General features: G+C 40.3%; 1 protein-coding gene across 2 annotated transcripts in view; it reads left to right on the top strand.

Moving 5' to 3' along the window:
- The first annotated feature begins 7180 nt into the window (after positions 1-7180).
- cdh23 (cadherin-related 23) overlaps positions 7181-19499 on the top strand; it is a 200893-nt gene continuing 188574 nt past the window's right edge. For both annotated transcript variants that reach the window (XM_088635229.1, XM_088635227.1), the window contains exons 1-2: positions 7181-7601; positions 18022-18112. In XM_088635229.1, the coding sequence (XP_088491355.1) occupies positions 18040-18112 (73 nt within the window). In that variant the 5' untranslated portion in view covers positions 7181-7601; positions 18022-18039. The remainder of the gene's footprint in view (positions 7602-18021; positions 18113-19499) is intronic.

Raw genomic sequence — 19499 nt, 5'->3', positions numbered from 1 at the left:
CTAATGGACACTGTATCACAATAATATTTAAGAATGTGACTATAAGACAGGACTGAATTGAGAGAGTTTAATAAGTATATTCAGTTGTGTTTTCAACATTTTAATTGACTCTATTTTAGGCTTTAACTACAGTTACTGTTAATACAATCTCGGTTGCTAACACAATGCAAAAAATAAAATCAAAGGTATAACAAACACATCAATCTACTTACAGTAGATAGCCTAGCCTTAACCCTAGCTCAGTGTTATTTCTGAAGAAATTTGTTTCTGAATCATACCATGCAGGTGATCTAATGCCTTGTGGGAATATGTCTAAGTACTGTATGCACTTAAAGTAGCTCAAATGCTCTGGTGTAATGTGAGTTTTTATTTTTTTAGGCAAATATGCCTCTTAAATTCAACATTTCACTCCCTCTGTATTTTTGAGTATACTGTACTTGCATCTTATGTGGAGCTTGGGTTCAGGCTAGAATTACTATAAATGCTAGACTTCAGTTTACATTTGGGTTGTGCTTGAAATGACTGATTTAACAGTTTCAAATAAGTAGACGATTTATGTTTCCAAATTTTAAACAGACTACATTTTAGACCCTAGCAATAGTGTTAATAATAAATTAACAATTGGCAACACAATGCAAATAATAAAATTGAAGGTACAACAAACATAAGAATCTATTTATACTTCTTATCCATCATAAAATGGATAAGAGTTCAAAAGTTAAAAAATGATTGATATTTAGGTGATATCCTAACCCTAATGCTCGTTCAAGCCTTTCCCTCACCTGAAAAAAGCCTGTATTTGAATCATACCACTCAGGTGATTTAATAGTGGGTTTGAATATGTCAAATGCTAAATATGTAAAAAGTGACTTAATTTGAATGTGGTGTTCATACTGTTATCTGAATGTAATTACATCAAACTTCAATCTTGGATTAGAATTTGGATTACCATAGATGCTTGGCTTCAAATTCTGCTTTGTTTGTGTTTGAAATGGCTGAATTAAGAAAAAATTAAGAAAGTATATGCAGTTTTTTTTTCAGATTATTAATTGACCCCTTTTGTGTGCCCTAGAAATAATGCAAGAGCAGTTACTAACATCATCCAAAGAATTAAATTGAATTTACAATGATGTTATCACTCTAACTGTGCTTCTAATCCACCCTAAAACAAAGCTCAAAGTTAAAAAAATAATTTCTTTAAGGGATAACCTAACCCTAAGCCTATCTGAATGTTATCCCTGACCCTCCAGAAGGTTTATCTTTCAAATGCATAAGAATCATAACATTCAGGTTTAAGAATTGGTTTGCAATACAATCTTAAAACAATGCAAATCCTTAAATAGGTTGTGCATTTTTCTTTTGTTACCTTTTCAGTCTCCATCTCATTTCCCCCTCTACCTTTCATTCTCTGCCCCTTACAATTTGATTTGCATTCTGACTTGTTTTTATAAACTGGTGTTTCGATATTTGCTTTCTCCCATACTCTCCACCAAAAAGACTAAAAACCATCATTTTCTGCCAGCTGCAAAACAAAAACAGTTGCCTGCAGGGAAAAACATACTGTAGTGCAGACTAGGTCCTACTGTATATGCACTGAACAGTAATGATAAGACCACACAGATTCTGTGCACAGACATTAAGATCCACTACAAATTGCTGCACTATACTGTATTTTTGATACAAGCGTCATTTTTTAAAGTGGGACTGTTTGAATTGCTTCAAAATTGTATATAGTATGTACTGTACAAGTGAAACATTGATTCTGGAAATCTGGCAGCAAGTTTATACATCATGCTGTCAAATATGAGTGATAAAAGCGTTAAAAGGATTGCAAATGAGATTTTCCACCCATTTAACACATCTAACATTGATTGCTAGCAGATGAAAGATCTTCAAAGATACAGAACTCTTATCTCCAGTTTCCTTTCAGACACTCATGTTTCAGTGAAAGGAGGTAACTCCACAGCTTTGCCTTCTGTTCCCATATGCCCTGGTGGCTGCAAAGCATTTCTGATGCAGTCTGGAATAAATGTCACCATACAACTGTCCTCCGTCTTGACCATGTGGCATAGAACTGACCTTGCTAAACAGAACAGCCCTGGCATGGTCATCTCCACTGTGGGACCAAGCACATCCTCTCTGCAATGATAATGCCTGGTTCATTGAAGCATTTCACCCGATTTTCAACTCTCTGGGCCGTATAGCCGAATTAGAACAGCAGCACCTGCTCAGCCCATTCGTATGCCATTTGTATGTCTATAGAAACTGGACGGGGATAAGCTGAGCTTCATTCTTTATTCCGGGTAGGGCTATCTGAAAACCTCAAGGATGAGCATGTAGGAAGAGATCTCTCGGGCACCCTCTATGCTCTAATTACCGTGGCCATCCGGCTCGATACCTGTTTGCGAGAGTGTCACCAAGAGCGGCGACAGAGACCACCTACAGATAATCCTGTGAGATCCTTCCTGCCATCCAGTCCTGCACCTGCCATGTCTGGTTAAGAAAAACAGGCCTTGCTGAGGTGATACAAGGAAGATCCCATCTCTGCTCACTCACTCATTCAGAATGCACCCAACCCCATCATGCAGGCCTCTATACCTACTGCAGGGAACAGGGACCCTGTCTCCAGACCCACCCAGACCGTCATGGAAATGTTTCAGCTTAGTTGGCAAGAAGGAGAGCAGGGCAGCGACTTCTTCTCACCCCGTACAAAGACCCATACTTCCCGACACACTGGTCTGGGGTGCAGCTAACCAGACTTTTGACACCTTTCTCTGTGCTGCAGGAAACTTCATTGACTTGAAGACTCTGAAAATTCCCCTGGTTTCCTGCAGCTAGACTCTGGCAGTCCGGACACTAGACAGGGCCCCCTTGGGGTCAGGAGCAGTCCGGCTGAAGACTAAACACTTGACCTTGACCATGGAACTGTTGCACTGGAAAACCATCCAACTTCTGTGCATATCATCTCCAAACTAGGTTCCCCAGGCTTCATGCGCAGAACCCATACCTGGAATGGTCATCTTGGGAACTACTGTCTTGGGGACCAGCCTCCCTCCATTAGGTGCCTTGGATCTCAGTCTGTCCTACCTCCATTCTATCACCATTTTGCAGATGTGTTTAGTAAGAAGAAGGTGCAAGATGCTCAACCAGCTGGAAAAGGGCTCTTCTTTGTGCCAAAAAAGACAGATCCCCGCACCCCTGCATTGATTACAGGGGGCTCAACAAGATCACTAGAAAGAAACAATACCCATAGCCACTTATTCTCTCGCTTCTGGAGAGAGCCAATCAGGCAGCTATCTGTACGACGATCGACCTGAGGGGGGCATACAACCTAATTTGAATTAAAGAAGTCAATGAGTAGAAGATGGCCTTCAATACAATTGCAGGGCATTACAAACATTTAGTGATGTCTCACAATGCTGCAGCCATCTTCCAACATTTCATGAATTACATCTTCTGGGATTTCTTAGAGTAGTTTGTGATGGTCTGTCTAGATGACATCCTGATATACTCCCGCAACCATTTGACCCAAAACTCAGCGGATACAGAGATAACCAACTCAGAGGTAACCAACCATGCCAAGCTGGAGAAATGTGACTTCTACCAGCCAGAGGTGGCCACCCTGGGAGACAGCATATACTTTCCTTGGCAGGCTTCCCGCTGGACCCCAGCAAGGCTGCGGCAGTAAGAGAGTGGCCCGCATCCATCATATTCAGTAATAGCTTTGTGGGGTTTGTGCACTTTTAATGATGATTCCTTCGCCTCTTCATTACAGTCATAGCTCCTATCACTGACCTCACTGAGAAAGTCTAGAGAAGTGGATGCTCAAAGTGCAGAAGGTATTTGCACTTAACCTCCAGAGCTTCTCCACCCAGATCCATCTGAGCCCTTTGAAGTAGAGACAGACAAGGTGGACTCAACACTGCAGATCACCAATGACATTCTATCCCTGTGTCTTTTTCTCCAGGAAGCTGTCACTGGAACATCAAGTAGAGTCCAGATAAGACTCCCTCGGAACCTACCTCCATTATCCCCCCACACTGGATCCTCAGGGTCACTTTGCTATGTGGCTGATTACCGACACTGCTCCTTCCGATGCTCCTCCTGACAAGCTCTACATTCCTTCTCAATCCAGGCAGGATGTTTTACATTAGGGATAATACTCCAAATTTTCCAGAGATCTCAGACATCAGGGTTCATTGGAGCTCATCTGCCTCCACTTTTGGTGACCGTCCATGAGAGCAGACATGGACGTGTTTGTGGAGGCATACTCCATCTGTAGCCAGACGGAAGATTTTCACACAGCTCCCACCAGACTATTCCTCTTCCTACCTCTACCCGACTGACCATGGCAGCACATTTCAATTGATTTATTCACTGGTCTTTCTCAATCCTGTGACTTCAGTCCACACCACAGATGGCAGACATCACGTAAAGGAAGTGCCTCGGCTCCACAGGTCAAACATAGCAAGTAAACCAAGATCTCAAAACCTAACTCTGCTTCCACATGTCTGCCTTCTAGGGTGATTAGCCACTCTTACTGCTCTGAGTGGAGTTCTCTTGGAATATACTGACAAACTCATCTACAGGGGCGTCACTCTTCAAATGCCAGAAGGGGTTCTAGTCTCCTCTCCTCGGGTTATCAGCAAAGTCCATAAATGTCCCTGTTGCCGACCAAGCTGCCTGAGATTTGGAGGGAGTTTGGTGGATTGTATGAGCCAACCTCTAGAAGGCTACTCAACCATCATCAGAGATCTGATTCTACTCTGCAGTCTGGTCTCAACACGGCACCTACGTCTCCGCCTGCCCTCTAGGAAACCGACCCTGTGGGTCATTGGGCTGTACAAGATCTTCGAGCACAAAAATGGCATCACATAAAGTCCTACCCTTCCCTAGCCTCTAGGGCGAGGCATATCCTAGACATTTCATATCTTGTTACTATAAACTGAACTGGCATCCAAGGAAACTTTGGCTTCAGCTCCTCCAGCTCGACCCATCCAAAATTCCGCTCACATCCCATCTCATCTTGGGCAAGTATCGAGTTCAATCCACCAGTATCTGTTCCATTGGTGAGGAAGAGGACCAGAAGAATGGATGTGAATCCCAGCCCTGGAACTAAATGTCCCATGGATCATACATGTCTTCCATTCATTTCATCTGCTGTGGCCCTGGGTGGTGTCCAGATAACACCCTTTAAGGTTAGGACACTGTCACACATGGGCTGGAAGCAGCTAGCAAGTCTGTGCCTGTGGCCAGGTCACAGGTTTCACATCAAAGCTGAGTCAATCAATCAGACAGCCAATCATGTAACCAAGCCACCAATTGACCACCACAAAAAGACTTGATTCATGGCTTTATTGGTGTTGACATGGCTACGAGGTGCCTTCTGGTGATTGGTCTGATGGATTAGCAACCAGACTGAAAAACACACAGCCCGATCTTGTTCTCACAGACTTGGCTTGTCTGTGGAACCTGTGTTTTGGCCGATTTGACCACATCTAAGCACTGATAAAGACATCAGTCTATCCATCTACTCATAACTCAGGCAGCCCTGCTTGTCTGTTTGAAACACCAAGCAGCCCTGCCCTTTCTATCCATGTGCTTGGAAACATGGGCAGCCCTGTTGCTGTCAGCCAGTCTGCCTAAAACCCTGGGCTGCCTGGACACCCCTGGCAGCCCTGCTTAATTCCCACTCTTGTTTTCCTAAGCTTTCCTCCGAGAAACCCGAAGCTCTGCACTTGAATTTTGGCCAGCCATTACACCTGTGGCACTACACTGCAGATATTTGCCTCCTAACACTTTGAGTTCAGATTTCATGAGATTTTGTACATAGAAGTTTTCCACGTTTTTGTAACAAGTGGTTTATTGTTAGTTCATGTTGAGTAAATGAAACAATAAGAATAGACAGCTAAGGAACAAGTAAAGTTTTATTCCATGCTGAAAAGAGAAGTAAGGGAACACAATGTTTCAGCTGTAGAGCCTTCTTCAGGTGTAAAAAAGACGTTTAAGACAAGCTTACTTCATACAGATTCAATATGTACTCAACAGGAAATTGTCTTCACTGTTCATTCAGTCGTTGAAAGTTTAGCAAAATTTCCATTACCCTTCATAATTGAAATATCAATAGGGCAGAAAACCATTCATACCGAACGCTGTTTCTTTCAAAACGCTCTCTAAAAGAATTCTAAGGGACTTTTAAACAGCAATTTGACGGGGAGCCTCTAGGGGGCGTGTGATAGCCGTGCTACTAACACTTTGCCGGATCGCTGAGGAGATCAGGTGAATTCAACTAACTGCAGTTGTTAAAAACAGAGAAAGGAACTCATGAATGAAAATTGGAGACAACTGCAGCGTGACCGAACAGTCTGTTCACTGTTTCTTTTACTGTAGTTACTTACTTTCCCAAACAAACTGTGAATAGATCAAAGTGTCAAAGACTATTCAAAATTTGCAATTACTGTATGTTGGAGTGTGAGGTATCCGGGTGTCGTATTAATCTGACTATGCAGTTATTAAAACCGAAGGCAGAGGGGTACCTTTGTACTGGCTAATACTTTGAGACGGCCCAGACGACCCATTCGATTACACTACGATTAAGCTTAATAGTATGCGTTTAAGAAAGGAAGATTTGAAGTTCACAAACACTGAACAGTCCAGAGAACTGGGTGGTGTAAGTTTTCATCCACTGTAATATTAATGACACGTGAGCGGAAAAAAACTCGAGCTAAAACAGCGGATTGGTCTTCTAAACTAATCAGCTAACTTACTTTCTCCGGAAAGGAGGGGGGAGAAGGAGGGAACAAGGGAAAGACTTTTTTTTTATCGTTCCTGAGTTCATTCATTCCAGATATCTCGAGGGTCGGTGGACAGAGAACAGTGCTCAGGTGAACAGCTCCAGTGGTATTTTGCCGGGAGGATCATTAGATCACGAATTTTCCATGCCTCTAATTTGTGACCGAAGCATCAATTTAGTAATTATTCCCGTGTTATTATTAGGATTAATAAAACAGTATGTTACGGAAAAGACGAACTAAGAGAGAACTGATTTACTCCCAGGAACTGACGCGTCACATGCAGCGCAGTTAAGAAACATCTTTTTTTTAAAAAAAAGGATGGTAAAAAACTGATAGGCATTTCATTTTTCAACGAAAGTAGGTGAGCAAGTGCTTGTATGTTTATAATTTAATTACGGAATAATCGATACAGGCTACTACGATTGTTTTTAATATCTCGTTTTAGCCTGATTATATGCTGATATGAGACTGCACAACGATAGAGTGACGAGTATTATCCCAGATAGAGACATCTGAGGAATAGGTGTTCTAATTTTTGAGTCCTGAGGGAATTATCCAGACCACCGGATCGAGCGAGCACTTTTAGTAGTGGGGGGAGCGAGAGACGAGGGACTGGAAACCGACTTCCACTGTGTGGAAGTTGAAGAGGACCCAGCAGAGAGAAGTCGTGAGAATAACAAAGGAGGAAGGCACGTTCTTTGCCGTGAAAACGGAAAAACCAAGGTGCTAACAGGAGTATACTTCACTTAGTAATTAGACCGCAGAACAGCTGCTCTCCAGGCGCACAGAACGACACGGGTTAGACAGGTAAGACGCTATAATATTGATTCACATTCCTACAGCAGCACATTCCGTGCCAAACAGCGGTCCAACGGTAACCTTTTTTAACCTGTGACCTAAGGCTGGAGTGTGGGGTTCACAGCGGGAGCCGTGCGTTTTCATGGAGTTGTGCGTGATTTGTGGTGTTCGCCGGGCAGCACACACAGAGACATGCATTAGTAATACACTATTAAAAATGCAGCGCGGCAAAGAATACTACCTGGGGGCTAACAGAAGCCAATATCAAGTACATATAATATTTTAAACCGGAGGCATTGGATAAATAGAGAGATGGGTGGCAAAACTTGCGATTCTTGCTAACATTATTATTTCTTTGCTATGCTCTTATACTTTCAAAGATCCATGAGTTTTTTGTTGTTGTTGTTATGAAGGATTGCGCTGTACAGCAAGATAGATGGTTCGCTATCACCTGGCTGCGGCACGCCGAGCGTCTCGTATCTCCTCGTCCGCGGATCAATTTACAGCGCAGGGACTTACTTTACCTTACATGTTAATAATCGTTTCATGGGCGCAAGCCAGGGCAGTGATGAAAATGAAATTGCTGTAGGTATTATTAAAGTTCAGAGCCAGCAGAGTAAGGGCAAACAAGAGAAGCGCCTCTGCGCGATTACAGCAACATCTGCTTTCTTTTTACAAAGCGCTTGTGTCTTAGGATGTTTTAAAAAGTTTTACGCTTAATATGTATTCATTGCATCACTTATATTTGACAATATACTATCTGTGCATTTTATTTATTTCAGATCACAATAAGATTTCTTATTTTACACTAAAACTGTCACATCTTAGCAGATAGATACTAAAGTAGCTGCCAACAGTTCAACAGTTGTGTGATTCTGGAGTGTGTCTAGGCTGTATCTCGGCAACTCTGCTGGATATCGCGGTAAGTAGTTATTTATTTATGTGTGATTTATACAGTATAAAGTAACAGAAGGTTAAACTGCATCATCTAGGCAGTCTTGGCCGTTTCTTGTAGCCTGAACTCAGTACATTGGCAGAAAAACCGAAAGAGATGTTGCTTTGGTTATTTGATGATGCCTCTCCAATGTTTAATGTTATTTTTTCAGAGAAGATCGGTACAAATTCCTCAGTTTTTTTTTAAATAGAAATCGAATATAGTAACGACGAGAGCACTTGCACAACTCACGGATTTCATCTAATGCGCTTTAATTTGCCCGCCTGGGCATCATGCAGTGAAGCGTGCTAGGTGAAAGAGAACGTCACCGCGAGATTAGCTTTCTTTAATACAAACCCGAAGCGGGGACGCTTTGTGAATACTAGCGTTCAATTCCTTTGATATATAGAGGAAAGAGCACGAGGGGGACAAGACATTCTAAAAGATGTGGAATAACGGGCTGTAAAGATGCTTGCAGGAGTCAAGGATCTTTCAGTGCTTCCCGAGGGTGGGATTACACTTTCCTGTTTCGTAGGGCACTTATTGCTCACAGGCAGCCGAGCTCTAGCGTAACTCGGTGAGCACAAGACTGCTTGTGGTACTTCTGACAGAATCGGGTATTGATGTGAATTGTATTCTCGCTGCATTTAAAGCCCTCGTTACGATATTAAAGGCAAGTGGAAGAAAATGACAAACCTCATTTTTTCCATATTAAACAAAACCTGAATGAATTGTCAAGTGGATATTGGACAATAATTAAAACCCCCCGTGGCCTAATATGATTAACAAGATTGTTATATAATAAACATAGCTTAAATGAGAAAATTGACAAATCTTAATGTTTCTCCTATGTGGTTCCCCACTTTGTGGGCAGATATTGAGAACTCTTTTGCTCACACAGTTTTTGTCTGGATCAGTTAAGACTAGAATAACCAGCATACTGTACTGTACGTATCACAGTATGTAAAGCAGATATAAAGATAGCATTCACATAAAAGGGCGAAGAATAAATAGTAAACTGCAGGTAGTCAAATACTGGATTTTCAATAGTCTTTCATGTCTAGATTTTGCTAGAGTCATTAAATAATTGATGTATGAGGGGCTGGCCATACCAAACACCTGCTCAGGAATGTATTGAAGACCCCAATATTTGATGAACTCCTATGCATCTCTCCTGGGATTGTTCCACTGCTGATCGATAAAACAAGGAGAGGAATATTCCTTTCAGCTCTTAGGTTGCAATTCCTCATTTCTGGGCTCGAGCTGCTTTTGGGTATGGCTTAAGGGTAGCCATAACACATTATGGGAGTACCCCAATATTTTTAGAGGACCAGAAAGTCTCTGTTTCAATGTTCTTTATTGTTCGGTTTCCCTTCATGTTGCTCCATTGCTCCATTGGAAAACAGAACTCAGAATTTGTGCATTCGTTTTTTTTTTCCCCATGAACAAAGAATGCACAACACACCCATTTTTACATACCTTCAAAACACTTGTCAGAGGGGAAAACGTGGGGAGACTAATTTCTTATGAGTTAATTGATTGGGATAATGGTGCAATTCAAGGCATCTCACGGTAAATATCAAGTGTTTAAAGTGTTTTTTTTCTGTACTGATATTTTCACTGTCGTTTCCTACAGCTTTTAGACAGTGTAGAAACAGTAAAAAAACCACCAGAGTACAGTGCGTCGAATACTTGGGAAGCAAACTGAAGGGAGAATTCAGTTTTTCGGTTTCTGGAGCTAACCCAAGCTGTCTAAGTGACTGAATTATCCCACCTCATAAGCTAGGCTCCCTGAGACAATACCACCTTCTGCTGTAAGGCCATTAAATCATCCAGTGCAGTGAAGCAGAAATTGGGAGACCTCAAGAAAAACAGAAGATGAGCCCATTCAGCCCATCCCATTAAAAAGAGGACTTCTCATGACTGAGGAGATTGTGCTAGTACTGCAGAGAGTGAAATCCTCTGTGAATTCCCCCAGTGGGTGATTGCATTTACAGAAAGAAAGGCATTTGGGAATTTCTGAAAGAAAATAAAAGTTCTCAGTTTATCTAAATAATTTGAGATATTTAATAATGTGAGTGGGATTCTTCTGTATTCTCAGCGCCTGTATTGTAAAGCCCCTGACTTGTGTGGCCACGGAACCTCACAGGACCAAAAAAGAATTTCCCTAAAAGAAATGAATTCTCAATGCTCATTAATAATAACAATAATTTATTGTTTTCTGATTTGTTCTATACATTGCTCAATGCCTAATTAATCCACTTGCTTCACAGGTTCAAAGAGAGGGGAATTAAAAATCTTTATTATGTTTTTTCATACTAAATTGCATTACCCACGTCCCAGTTTCTTTATTTGTTCTGATTTCTTCTTTAAATTATTTGTTAGCATGCAAATGCAGGTTTTGAGAGCTACATTCTGAACAGTCACAGACAAGGGACACCAGTCTACCTTTAAATACTGTATGTTCTGCACTAGCCGTCTAAATTGGACAGTGGAAGGAACTCCTCAGTGACTGAACCAGGAAAGGTGCTCATTTTGTGCTCAGGTTGAGTTCTATGATCCAGATGTTTTAGGTTCGAGCCTGGGTCATGTCACTAGCCAACTCCGATCAGGATTCCTGAGATGACCTTAGATAGTCTTCTCACTTCATTTGGCACTGAACCTTCTGGATTCCACTGCAAAGCTTCTAATGTTAAAACGAATGGTTCAGTGGGTACAGAGGCATTTCCGTAAACCAAGACTTAAAGGCACAATTGAGGACTCCAAAGTTATGTCTACATAATTTAAAAAACATAAGTCAGGCCAAAGCAGAAGCAAATGTCTTAGAGCTGACTCTTAGTTGTGACAACATTTTGAAGGTCTCAAGGAACAAGTCTTATATTTAAAATTCATTTTAAATGCTACATTTTATATAGCCATTTTGGGATATGAACATAATTGGGGAAAGTGAGACTGATGGTATTTAATATTTTGTATGTGAAATTTGTGACCATCGGAACAGCACTCGGGGCTTCTATCATCAGTATGAGAGAAAGATTCTTGCTCTCAGCAACAGCCTTTTCTTTTCACACATAACTCAAACTTCGTGGATTTATCGTGTTCAATTACAGACTCCCCCATAAATATCTTGTGAAGGGAAGATAATGCTCATTCGTTTTTAGCACTGCAGTTTGACAAATCCTTGTTGTTGGTATTTATGTGCTAAACATCGCTCTAGAGATTCCAAGGCTGACAGGGGCAGATTGGTGGTAGCAGACTTATGTGAAGATGGTGTTGTAAAGGAGGAATGCTACTCAATTATGTGTAGGGGATGTTTCTTTATTATGCTGTGATCCACACAGATGAAAAGTCACTTATTTTTGGGCTTGAGACCATCTACTTGTTTATATTGTATAGGCTAGTGATGGATGCCTAATAAATTCTCAATGGCACCTGATTGAAAACTACTGTAGATATAGATGTGCTCCCCAGCTTTTTTAACCTCTCTCATAGTTAAGCTTTTGTTTTTTTTCCTCCATTCACAAACTGTTAAGAACTTCTTATTTCTTTATCCTCCAATCGGTCTATGCTATCAACATCACAAAATAAAAGATTACAGATCAGAGAAGATTATCATTGGGTTACAATTGAACTTGCATGTTGTGTTCACTCTCCCCCAGGGTGAGATTGCTTACAGGTTTTCTGGAAATTATAGACTGATCTGAGTTTGCCTAACGGCCTAGGAGACGTTGTTCTGCTCCAATAGCATTTAGGGTGGTATGACCAAGAGGGCAAAAACAAAACCCAGTCCAGGACTTTAACTTGATGGCTGGGCTGAAAACGCTTTATGGCCACCTGGAGTAGTGGTATTATTGCTGTTTACAGTTCTTAGAAAAAGGAACCTTTTTACAGTATCTTCAGCACTGTAATACAGCTACAAGTGAATGTGTAGTGAAAACTTGAGATAAATTTAGCTTAATGAAACAAAACATGACATACTCATATGTTTATTATCAAATAATTTATACATCTACTTAGTTTGTATATACTGTATCCTACGGTATATACAGTACATTATAGGAAATATGTATGGTTTCGTATTCAGCATATACCAAGAAGGTACACCAGGCTTCTGAAGACAGTTCATTTCCCTTACATTAGGTGGCTAGTTCTTTGGCATAAAAGGTTTTCCATGTTTTGAGTTATGAAGTTTGAGTGCCTTTTATTTATACCCATGCTTACAGTATGGTCTTTTGGACTTATTTAACCACCAACGAGCTCAGAAGGGTGTTTCTTCAGTCTTGGTCAATAGAATTATTTAGATCTCTAAAGGGTACGTTTCTGTTCTCCATCCCGACCCATATCAGATGGTGTTTCCTTTAACTTTTTTTATTCCAGTGACACTATTTAATAAATTGGTCAAACTGTGCAGCTCCTGTTTAATTTGGCACCCGTCAAGTGGTAGAGTGGTGTCCAGTGTGAGAGTGGGGTGGCAAGAGCTGCAGGTTTCCACTCAGCTGAGCCCTGCTGACAGCAACACCCAGCAGCCACAAAATTCAATACCTTTATTTTTTAAAGTAAAAAGTATACAAGCCTACGTTTGATGGACCCTGACAAAGTTGCTTGTCCATGGCGCAAAGGAAATTAGGTTTTTCCTGCCTTGGATAAAAATAGAACCTACAAAAGTAAGCACGACAAAACCTGACAGTGTTATAGTTTTTTTTCTAGACCTGCTGTTTGCCATGTTTCTAACCTGCTTCTGGTAATTACAATCTCCGTGTGTCTCTCTCATGCAAGATATACTCATCACACTCAAATGCTTGTTTCCTTAAACTCTGTCCCTGTAACAGCTCTGTGCTGATGTCTGGAGGAATAGAACAAGTTGGATTACTATTCATGAGCCCTTTCAAATAGCTTATTTTGGTTTATTGTAAACCCTGCACCTAGGCCTTGAAAATATTGCACAAAATTCAGTTGAATTTTCACAGGAAAAGGCGTCCAAGCTCCATAGTCCTTCAAATGATTAATTTAATGTGTTAACAATGCACCAACTGAATGACCACCCTCTATTATTTAAAGCAAAATTTCCAAGATGAACCATACTGATTTGCAATAATTATCTTTATCTGAAATGTTAGAAAAAAGAAAGTCATTACATGAAATAGAAATTGTCTTAGCAGCTGGAACCGGCTTCAATCAATCTTTTTATTTGCTATGGCACCCTTCACAGCAGTTACCCACAGAGCACAGAATTATACAGCAGTTGACAATATTATATAACAAATTAAATTAGCTACATTTGCTACTTAATCCATTGTGTGCCCTGTACAATTTGATGTAGTCTTGCTTATTATTTAGACTTTACTTACAAGATCATTTTTATTGCAGATTTGTCAATAATTATTGCAAAGAGTGCTTTAAAGAGGGTGTTTGATCTATTAAAAGTATGTTTACCCTGAGAATTAGTTTCCAGTTTAAAACCCATTGTTATATATGTCCTCACCCCATCTTAGAATATTATTTTAATGTTCCTAGTTATCCAGAGGGAAGTACTAAACTAAGGTCAACTGAAAACATAATGGTACACGCAGATGCTGTGTCTGGGTTTTCTTAAGGATAAAGATCTATAATTGTAAAGTATTGTATCTTGTACAATTTTCTCATCAGAAAATGGCCCTTTTAAATAAATAAACAGTGCTTATTATTTAAAATGGACAGCAAACTACCAGCAGAAAATCAATTTGTTCATCATGAAAAGCAAAAATAAGAACAGGGAAAGATCGGAGGGAAAATGGGGAACTTGACAAAAGAGAGTGCGGGGGCAAAGCAGATATGGTCAGTCATACTGAGCGAGAGAGGGAGAGAGATGTGCTGTGCCAGGTACGTCTGTGAGGGTCTGTCCGCCTCAGTGACTTTTCCATTTCTGGAGGTAATTTCTGCAGCGATGCTCACACTCAAAACCCAGTGCTGATAGATCACACATGGCCCTAATGCCCCCTCCCCCCTTAACCCTCCACTCCACTCCAGGCAACTTACTGTACAGTCTGCACAGCACTGCCAGGGTGAAAATACATGCACGTAAAAGACACAGCATACCTTCTGCCTTCTTCAGCTGGATAACAAAATAATTTACATTTTGTCTTTCTACTTACAGTGTACACTACATCTCTCATCAGCCACATCAGCTTTGTACTTGTCTACTATTGTCAAACTAATCACCCAATCATCACTTCCTGGCTCAGTAAAATGTGTGTAATCATCTACATAAAACTGTGCCCATTCAATGTAACATGCTGTATTAGCCAATCAGTTGTCCTGATAAATAGTTAAATAGCATTAAATCGAAACCAATAGCATGGTTGGACTGTAGTTTAAATACTAAGTGTCGGAGTTCATTCAGCTGGGACTGTGGGGCCTAGTCCCTGGTACTGCTGAGAAAACAGGAAACCGAATGAAAATAAATGTTTCTGTAAAGGGATGTAAACATCTCTGTTAAAATAAAGTGCTCTGACTAAATCTCAAGATGAACTATAGGGACACTGAGTAGAACCAAGATTTCTTTTTTCGATCTGAAGATAGTCGCCTAGGGGTATTTTCACAACTAATCCCATTTGGATTGAGGAAATTCATTGAAAGCAAGCACTTTGCAGCTGGGAGACGCTGCTGGTATAGTAGGAGTTATAAATTATAAAATGTTAAAGCTGTAGCGCTCTTTCAAAATGTGTAAGTGTATGCAGTTAAGGTCAGCTCAGTTGGAGTGTTCACCCCATCCACTATTCTACATCTGACATCAAAGGAATACAACTGAAATATTGCTTGGTTATCTACAAAGTAGAGCTGTGGACCAATTCACAGCACTTCTAATCTGCCATTCAGATGATTTACACACTACTAGAACACAGCTGAGCTGTATTAAAGCATCCTATTTTACCTCACAACACACTTGTGGGATTGAAGCACTCCTGGATGGCCTGCTTGTCTCTCCGGTGTTATCCTGTGATAAAGTGTTATCACAGTGAAGAGGAGCTGTAGACAGTGTGGCAGACAAAGAAAGTAGTTGCCAGTTGCTGTGCTTCCAATACAGAAATCTGGGAGTACAGCCCCTTATGAGGGCATTATCCTAAATTATAAACCCACCTTTCCCGATAACACTGGACGGTGTTTTAACAATTCATTAAAACACCAGGTCCTGTATGTTGACATGTATTAATGAGACTGGGTATGTATTACCTGTTTTAAACAGGTTTTGTACCATTTCTTGTACCATATGCAATGTTTCCCCAGTAATTAGACAACCTCTTAAATTAATTTGGAAAGCATAATGAACTTTTACTATAAAAACTGTTGGGACATATCACATATATTGTTTGAGGATAGAGTAACAAGCCCAGATGGCATTAGTTTATTAAGTTGGTGCAGTGTATGTAACACACAGGGCATTATAATGAAGCTGAGTGCACATATAGGCATGTACTCCCGTCCTCAGTGGGGATTGGCTAAGCCACCTGATCATTCTACCATTCTCTTACACATATAGTAAATAAGTAAATGAAACATTAATTTCATTTATATCTGTTTTTATTGCATCATTAATTTTCATCTTACTATTGACTTAATTAATTTACAACAGGAGCTGTTCACTGAGAGAATTCTCCAAGATAATTAACGGAGCAATGCCTTGATTATACTGTAATAATTAAATGATGTAAATTAGCTGTTAAACCCTTAACAACCTACAGTATACAGACAACAGAAGAGAATCAATGGGACCCCCCATCCCTACTTGAAGGGACTATTGATACTGAAGGCATTTAAGAGTTACCGTACTGTAGTTACTGCATTTTTCTCAAGCTTCAGGTCTTTGTGGAGGAGATGCTGCTCCTGCTGCTTCTCCTCCACATGTTGTAGTGTAGTGGATCAGAAGTAGGACAGAAATCAGTTCATTTCTAGAAGACGGTCCATCCCAGAGTAGAACCAGAAAGCTTATATCAAAACCATCAGCAGGCCAAACAATTTCCCTTTATGCTCATACTGTATCAAAGCTGCTGCTCTGTGCAGTAAAAGGATTTTGCAAGTTAAAATTCTAAGTCACGCAAATTTCCCGATCCCCCGTAAAATACATCCACAAAATCAAAATCAAAATTTCTTAGCTCATGCCACCACAAAATGTTTAAGTCTGATAAACTGTAAATGCACACAACCGTACTTCTACTTCTGTAATATAAAATACTGCAGAAAGAGCTCCTCAGATTGTTACCTCAGAAAGCAATGAAGTGCAAAGCAGCTTTCTCTCTGTCTTTCTGTACTGCTGTCTTGACATACATCACGCCAATCCAAAGCTTCTTCTCATTTTCAGTATTCAGTTTCCTGTCCAAGACCCTGGTTTGTACAGATTGCTTCTCAGCCTAGAACAGATTTGTTTGTATGTGTTCTTGTATCCGCAAATAGTCATTGGGTAAATTAATTTGTATGTTCCAGTGCATCCATTCATTGGTTATGGACTTTCATGTCATTTGAAAAGGACTTTTGAGGATCAAAACAAAACATTTTTCAAAGTGTCACTGAATTAATCACAAGATTTTTTATGCTCTTTGTTCATGGTGTTTTGGATAAGGAAGAAGACTCTTTGGAGATTGCCAAGTGTCAAGCTGAAAGAAAAGGCAAATACTGGAGCTCTTGTTCTGTTTTAACAGTACTCTTCAAAACCAGTCTGATGTATAGCTTGGATTTCACTTAGGTTGCAGTACTGCAAGTGTTCTGAACTAATACAACCTATGGTGTCCTACTTCTGGGTGACGTGAATATTATTTTAGCTCCACATTGGAGCATACAGTATTTGCTCAAAATAAGTCTTATTTCTAGTCCTGTACACTCATGCTGTAGGACCATAGTCAAACCAGCCTGTGTGCAGTGATGGTGCAGTTTTAAAGGCTAATCTGTTCATCTTGGCTGTGTTAGTATGTATATTGTGCAAACAGCGTGGGTCCTTAATTGAACCTGGGCATGAATCTCACATACAGTAGCAGAGCATCCGGAGACACCTATTAACTGGGCCCAAAGACATGAAGCACATCTCTCGGAGACTCATGCTGTGTGTGTTTTTGTTCATGCCCCTAAGGGTGGTTTTACACTTGGTAATTATTGCCTACAGTGCTTACCATCAATAACTGGTAACAATGGCCAGCAATATTTGTAGTCTACATTTGTCAGTTTGCCGGCAATTTCATTGCAGTTCAAGATTATTTTTATCTATGATATAAGGAGATTCACAATTTTAGCATTCTGCCTTAAGAGACTCAACCAGAGATAATAGTTCTTAGTAATGCTGACTATAACATACATATCAATTGCTCTTGGACTCTATCAGCAATATTGCCAGGTGTCTTGGTCAGTACATTATATCCAGTAGTTAACTTCCTTACTAGTAGTTGCTGCCTGCAGGAACTGGGAAGTAAAGATGCCCCATGAAATGACAGCCCAGGAGGTGATAACTGTGTGTGTCTGTGTGTTTCCAAGGCAGCCCAGGCTGAGGAGATGGAGGGGCACACCAGCGGGACAATCAGGAATCTCCTCCTGTCGGCCTTGATTCTCCACTCTGTCAGGCCAGGTGAGTCCTGCCTGCTCCTGCAGCCACCTGATAAACCTGTCTGTCTGTGTGGCAGCTCCGTCCGTGCTGCCATGTAAACTAACAGACACAGGAGACACTTCCAATGAAATGTACAGCTGTACCACCGGGAAAAGTGATTAAGAAGATGCCATCACTGCTTTGGATCAATTTGTTTGAGTTTATAAAGGCTGCACTCTCTTTTGCTCTGTCTCTCTCTTTCACACACATTAACACATTTATACACACATCGACCGAGCTCCCAAAGGCTGACCCTTATTATTGCAACAATTTCTTTCTAATAATGGAATTCCTTGGCGCTTAAGTGTATAAAAATAAAGAGAAAATTTGCAGCAGCCCTTCCAGTACTTTCCAGAAGCCTTCATTAGAAAGGCATATAGTGGACTGAGAATATAGTGGCCACAGATTTGAGAAGGCTAATCCAGTGCTTTGAAAGAAGGTAAAGAGGTTGTCAGATCATCTTATTAAATTGTGTTGGCTGCACTTTACCTTCAAATTGAAAATTCTTTAAAAATATTTGCAAAGTGGTGTTCAATATCTGCTAAGAGTAGAAGCCAAGTCATGGAGAAAAAAAAAACTAAGAACATCAGATGAATTATTCTGAAGCAAGAAAACGACTATCCATCTGGAAGAGGACAGGCTTTTTAGTGACTACACACCAGATATTTTAGAGCAAATGTGGTAAGAGAAATTAAAGTAATTGTAAAGTATCTTTGGTCCTTCTTCTTTTTGAAAAAAAAAAAACGCATATTTCTATGCACCAATTAGTCATTTTCCTCCTCTATGGTACAAACTGTTGGTATACATACTGTATACTGTACAGATTCATCTATTTAAATAAAGGCATTTCTGCATTCCCCAAACATCTCAAGCCATAACCGTTGCTTAAAACATGTCATAGAAAAGGACGACAAAATTCAAGACTGGACAAACACCTGTCACAGGAATCAGAAACATATACTGTAATATAAGTAAGATGGGGGAGGGGGGAACTTAAACAAGCCATTTCTGCAGAAAACCTAGAGGTTTATGTTTGGACTACATTTTCTTGCTCTAGGCACTAAAATGGATAAACAGAATGATAGAATGTATAGATTTCAATCAAGGGATATCATGTGACAATTGTACAACCCCCAAGGAAATTCTAATTTTATGTGGAATTTCAGTTATCATGTTACAAAAAATAATTCTGCACTGGAATCTGTGCAAAGTTCAGTAAATAGTTACATTCCTTGGTCTGAAGTTTCTTACGCTGGGAAACTGAAAGAGCCGACCATTGTTAGTTTTAAACAGAGACTAGAAGGGCTTTTATTCAACTGTTTGAAAATCAATAGAGGCATTGACAAAGACAACCCAATAGACTTAAGAC

Source organism: Lepisosteus platostomus, chromosome 6 (genome assembly GCF_059453375.1).
Source record: "Lepisosteus platostomus isolate fLepPlt1 chromosome 6, fLepPlt1.hap1, whole genome shotgun sequence".
Classification (NCBI taxonomy): Eukaryota; Metazoa; Chordata; class Actinopteri; order Semionotiformes; family Lepisosteidae; genus Lepisosteus; species Lepisosteus platostomus.
Note: the sequence above shows the minus strand (reverse complement) of the source record. Positions and strands in the feature narration are given on the sequence as shown.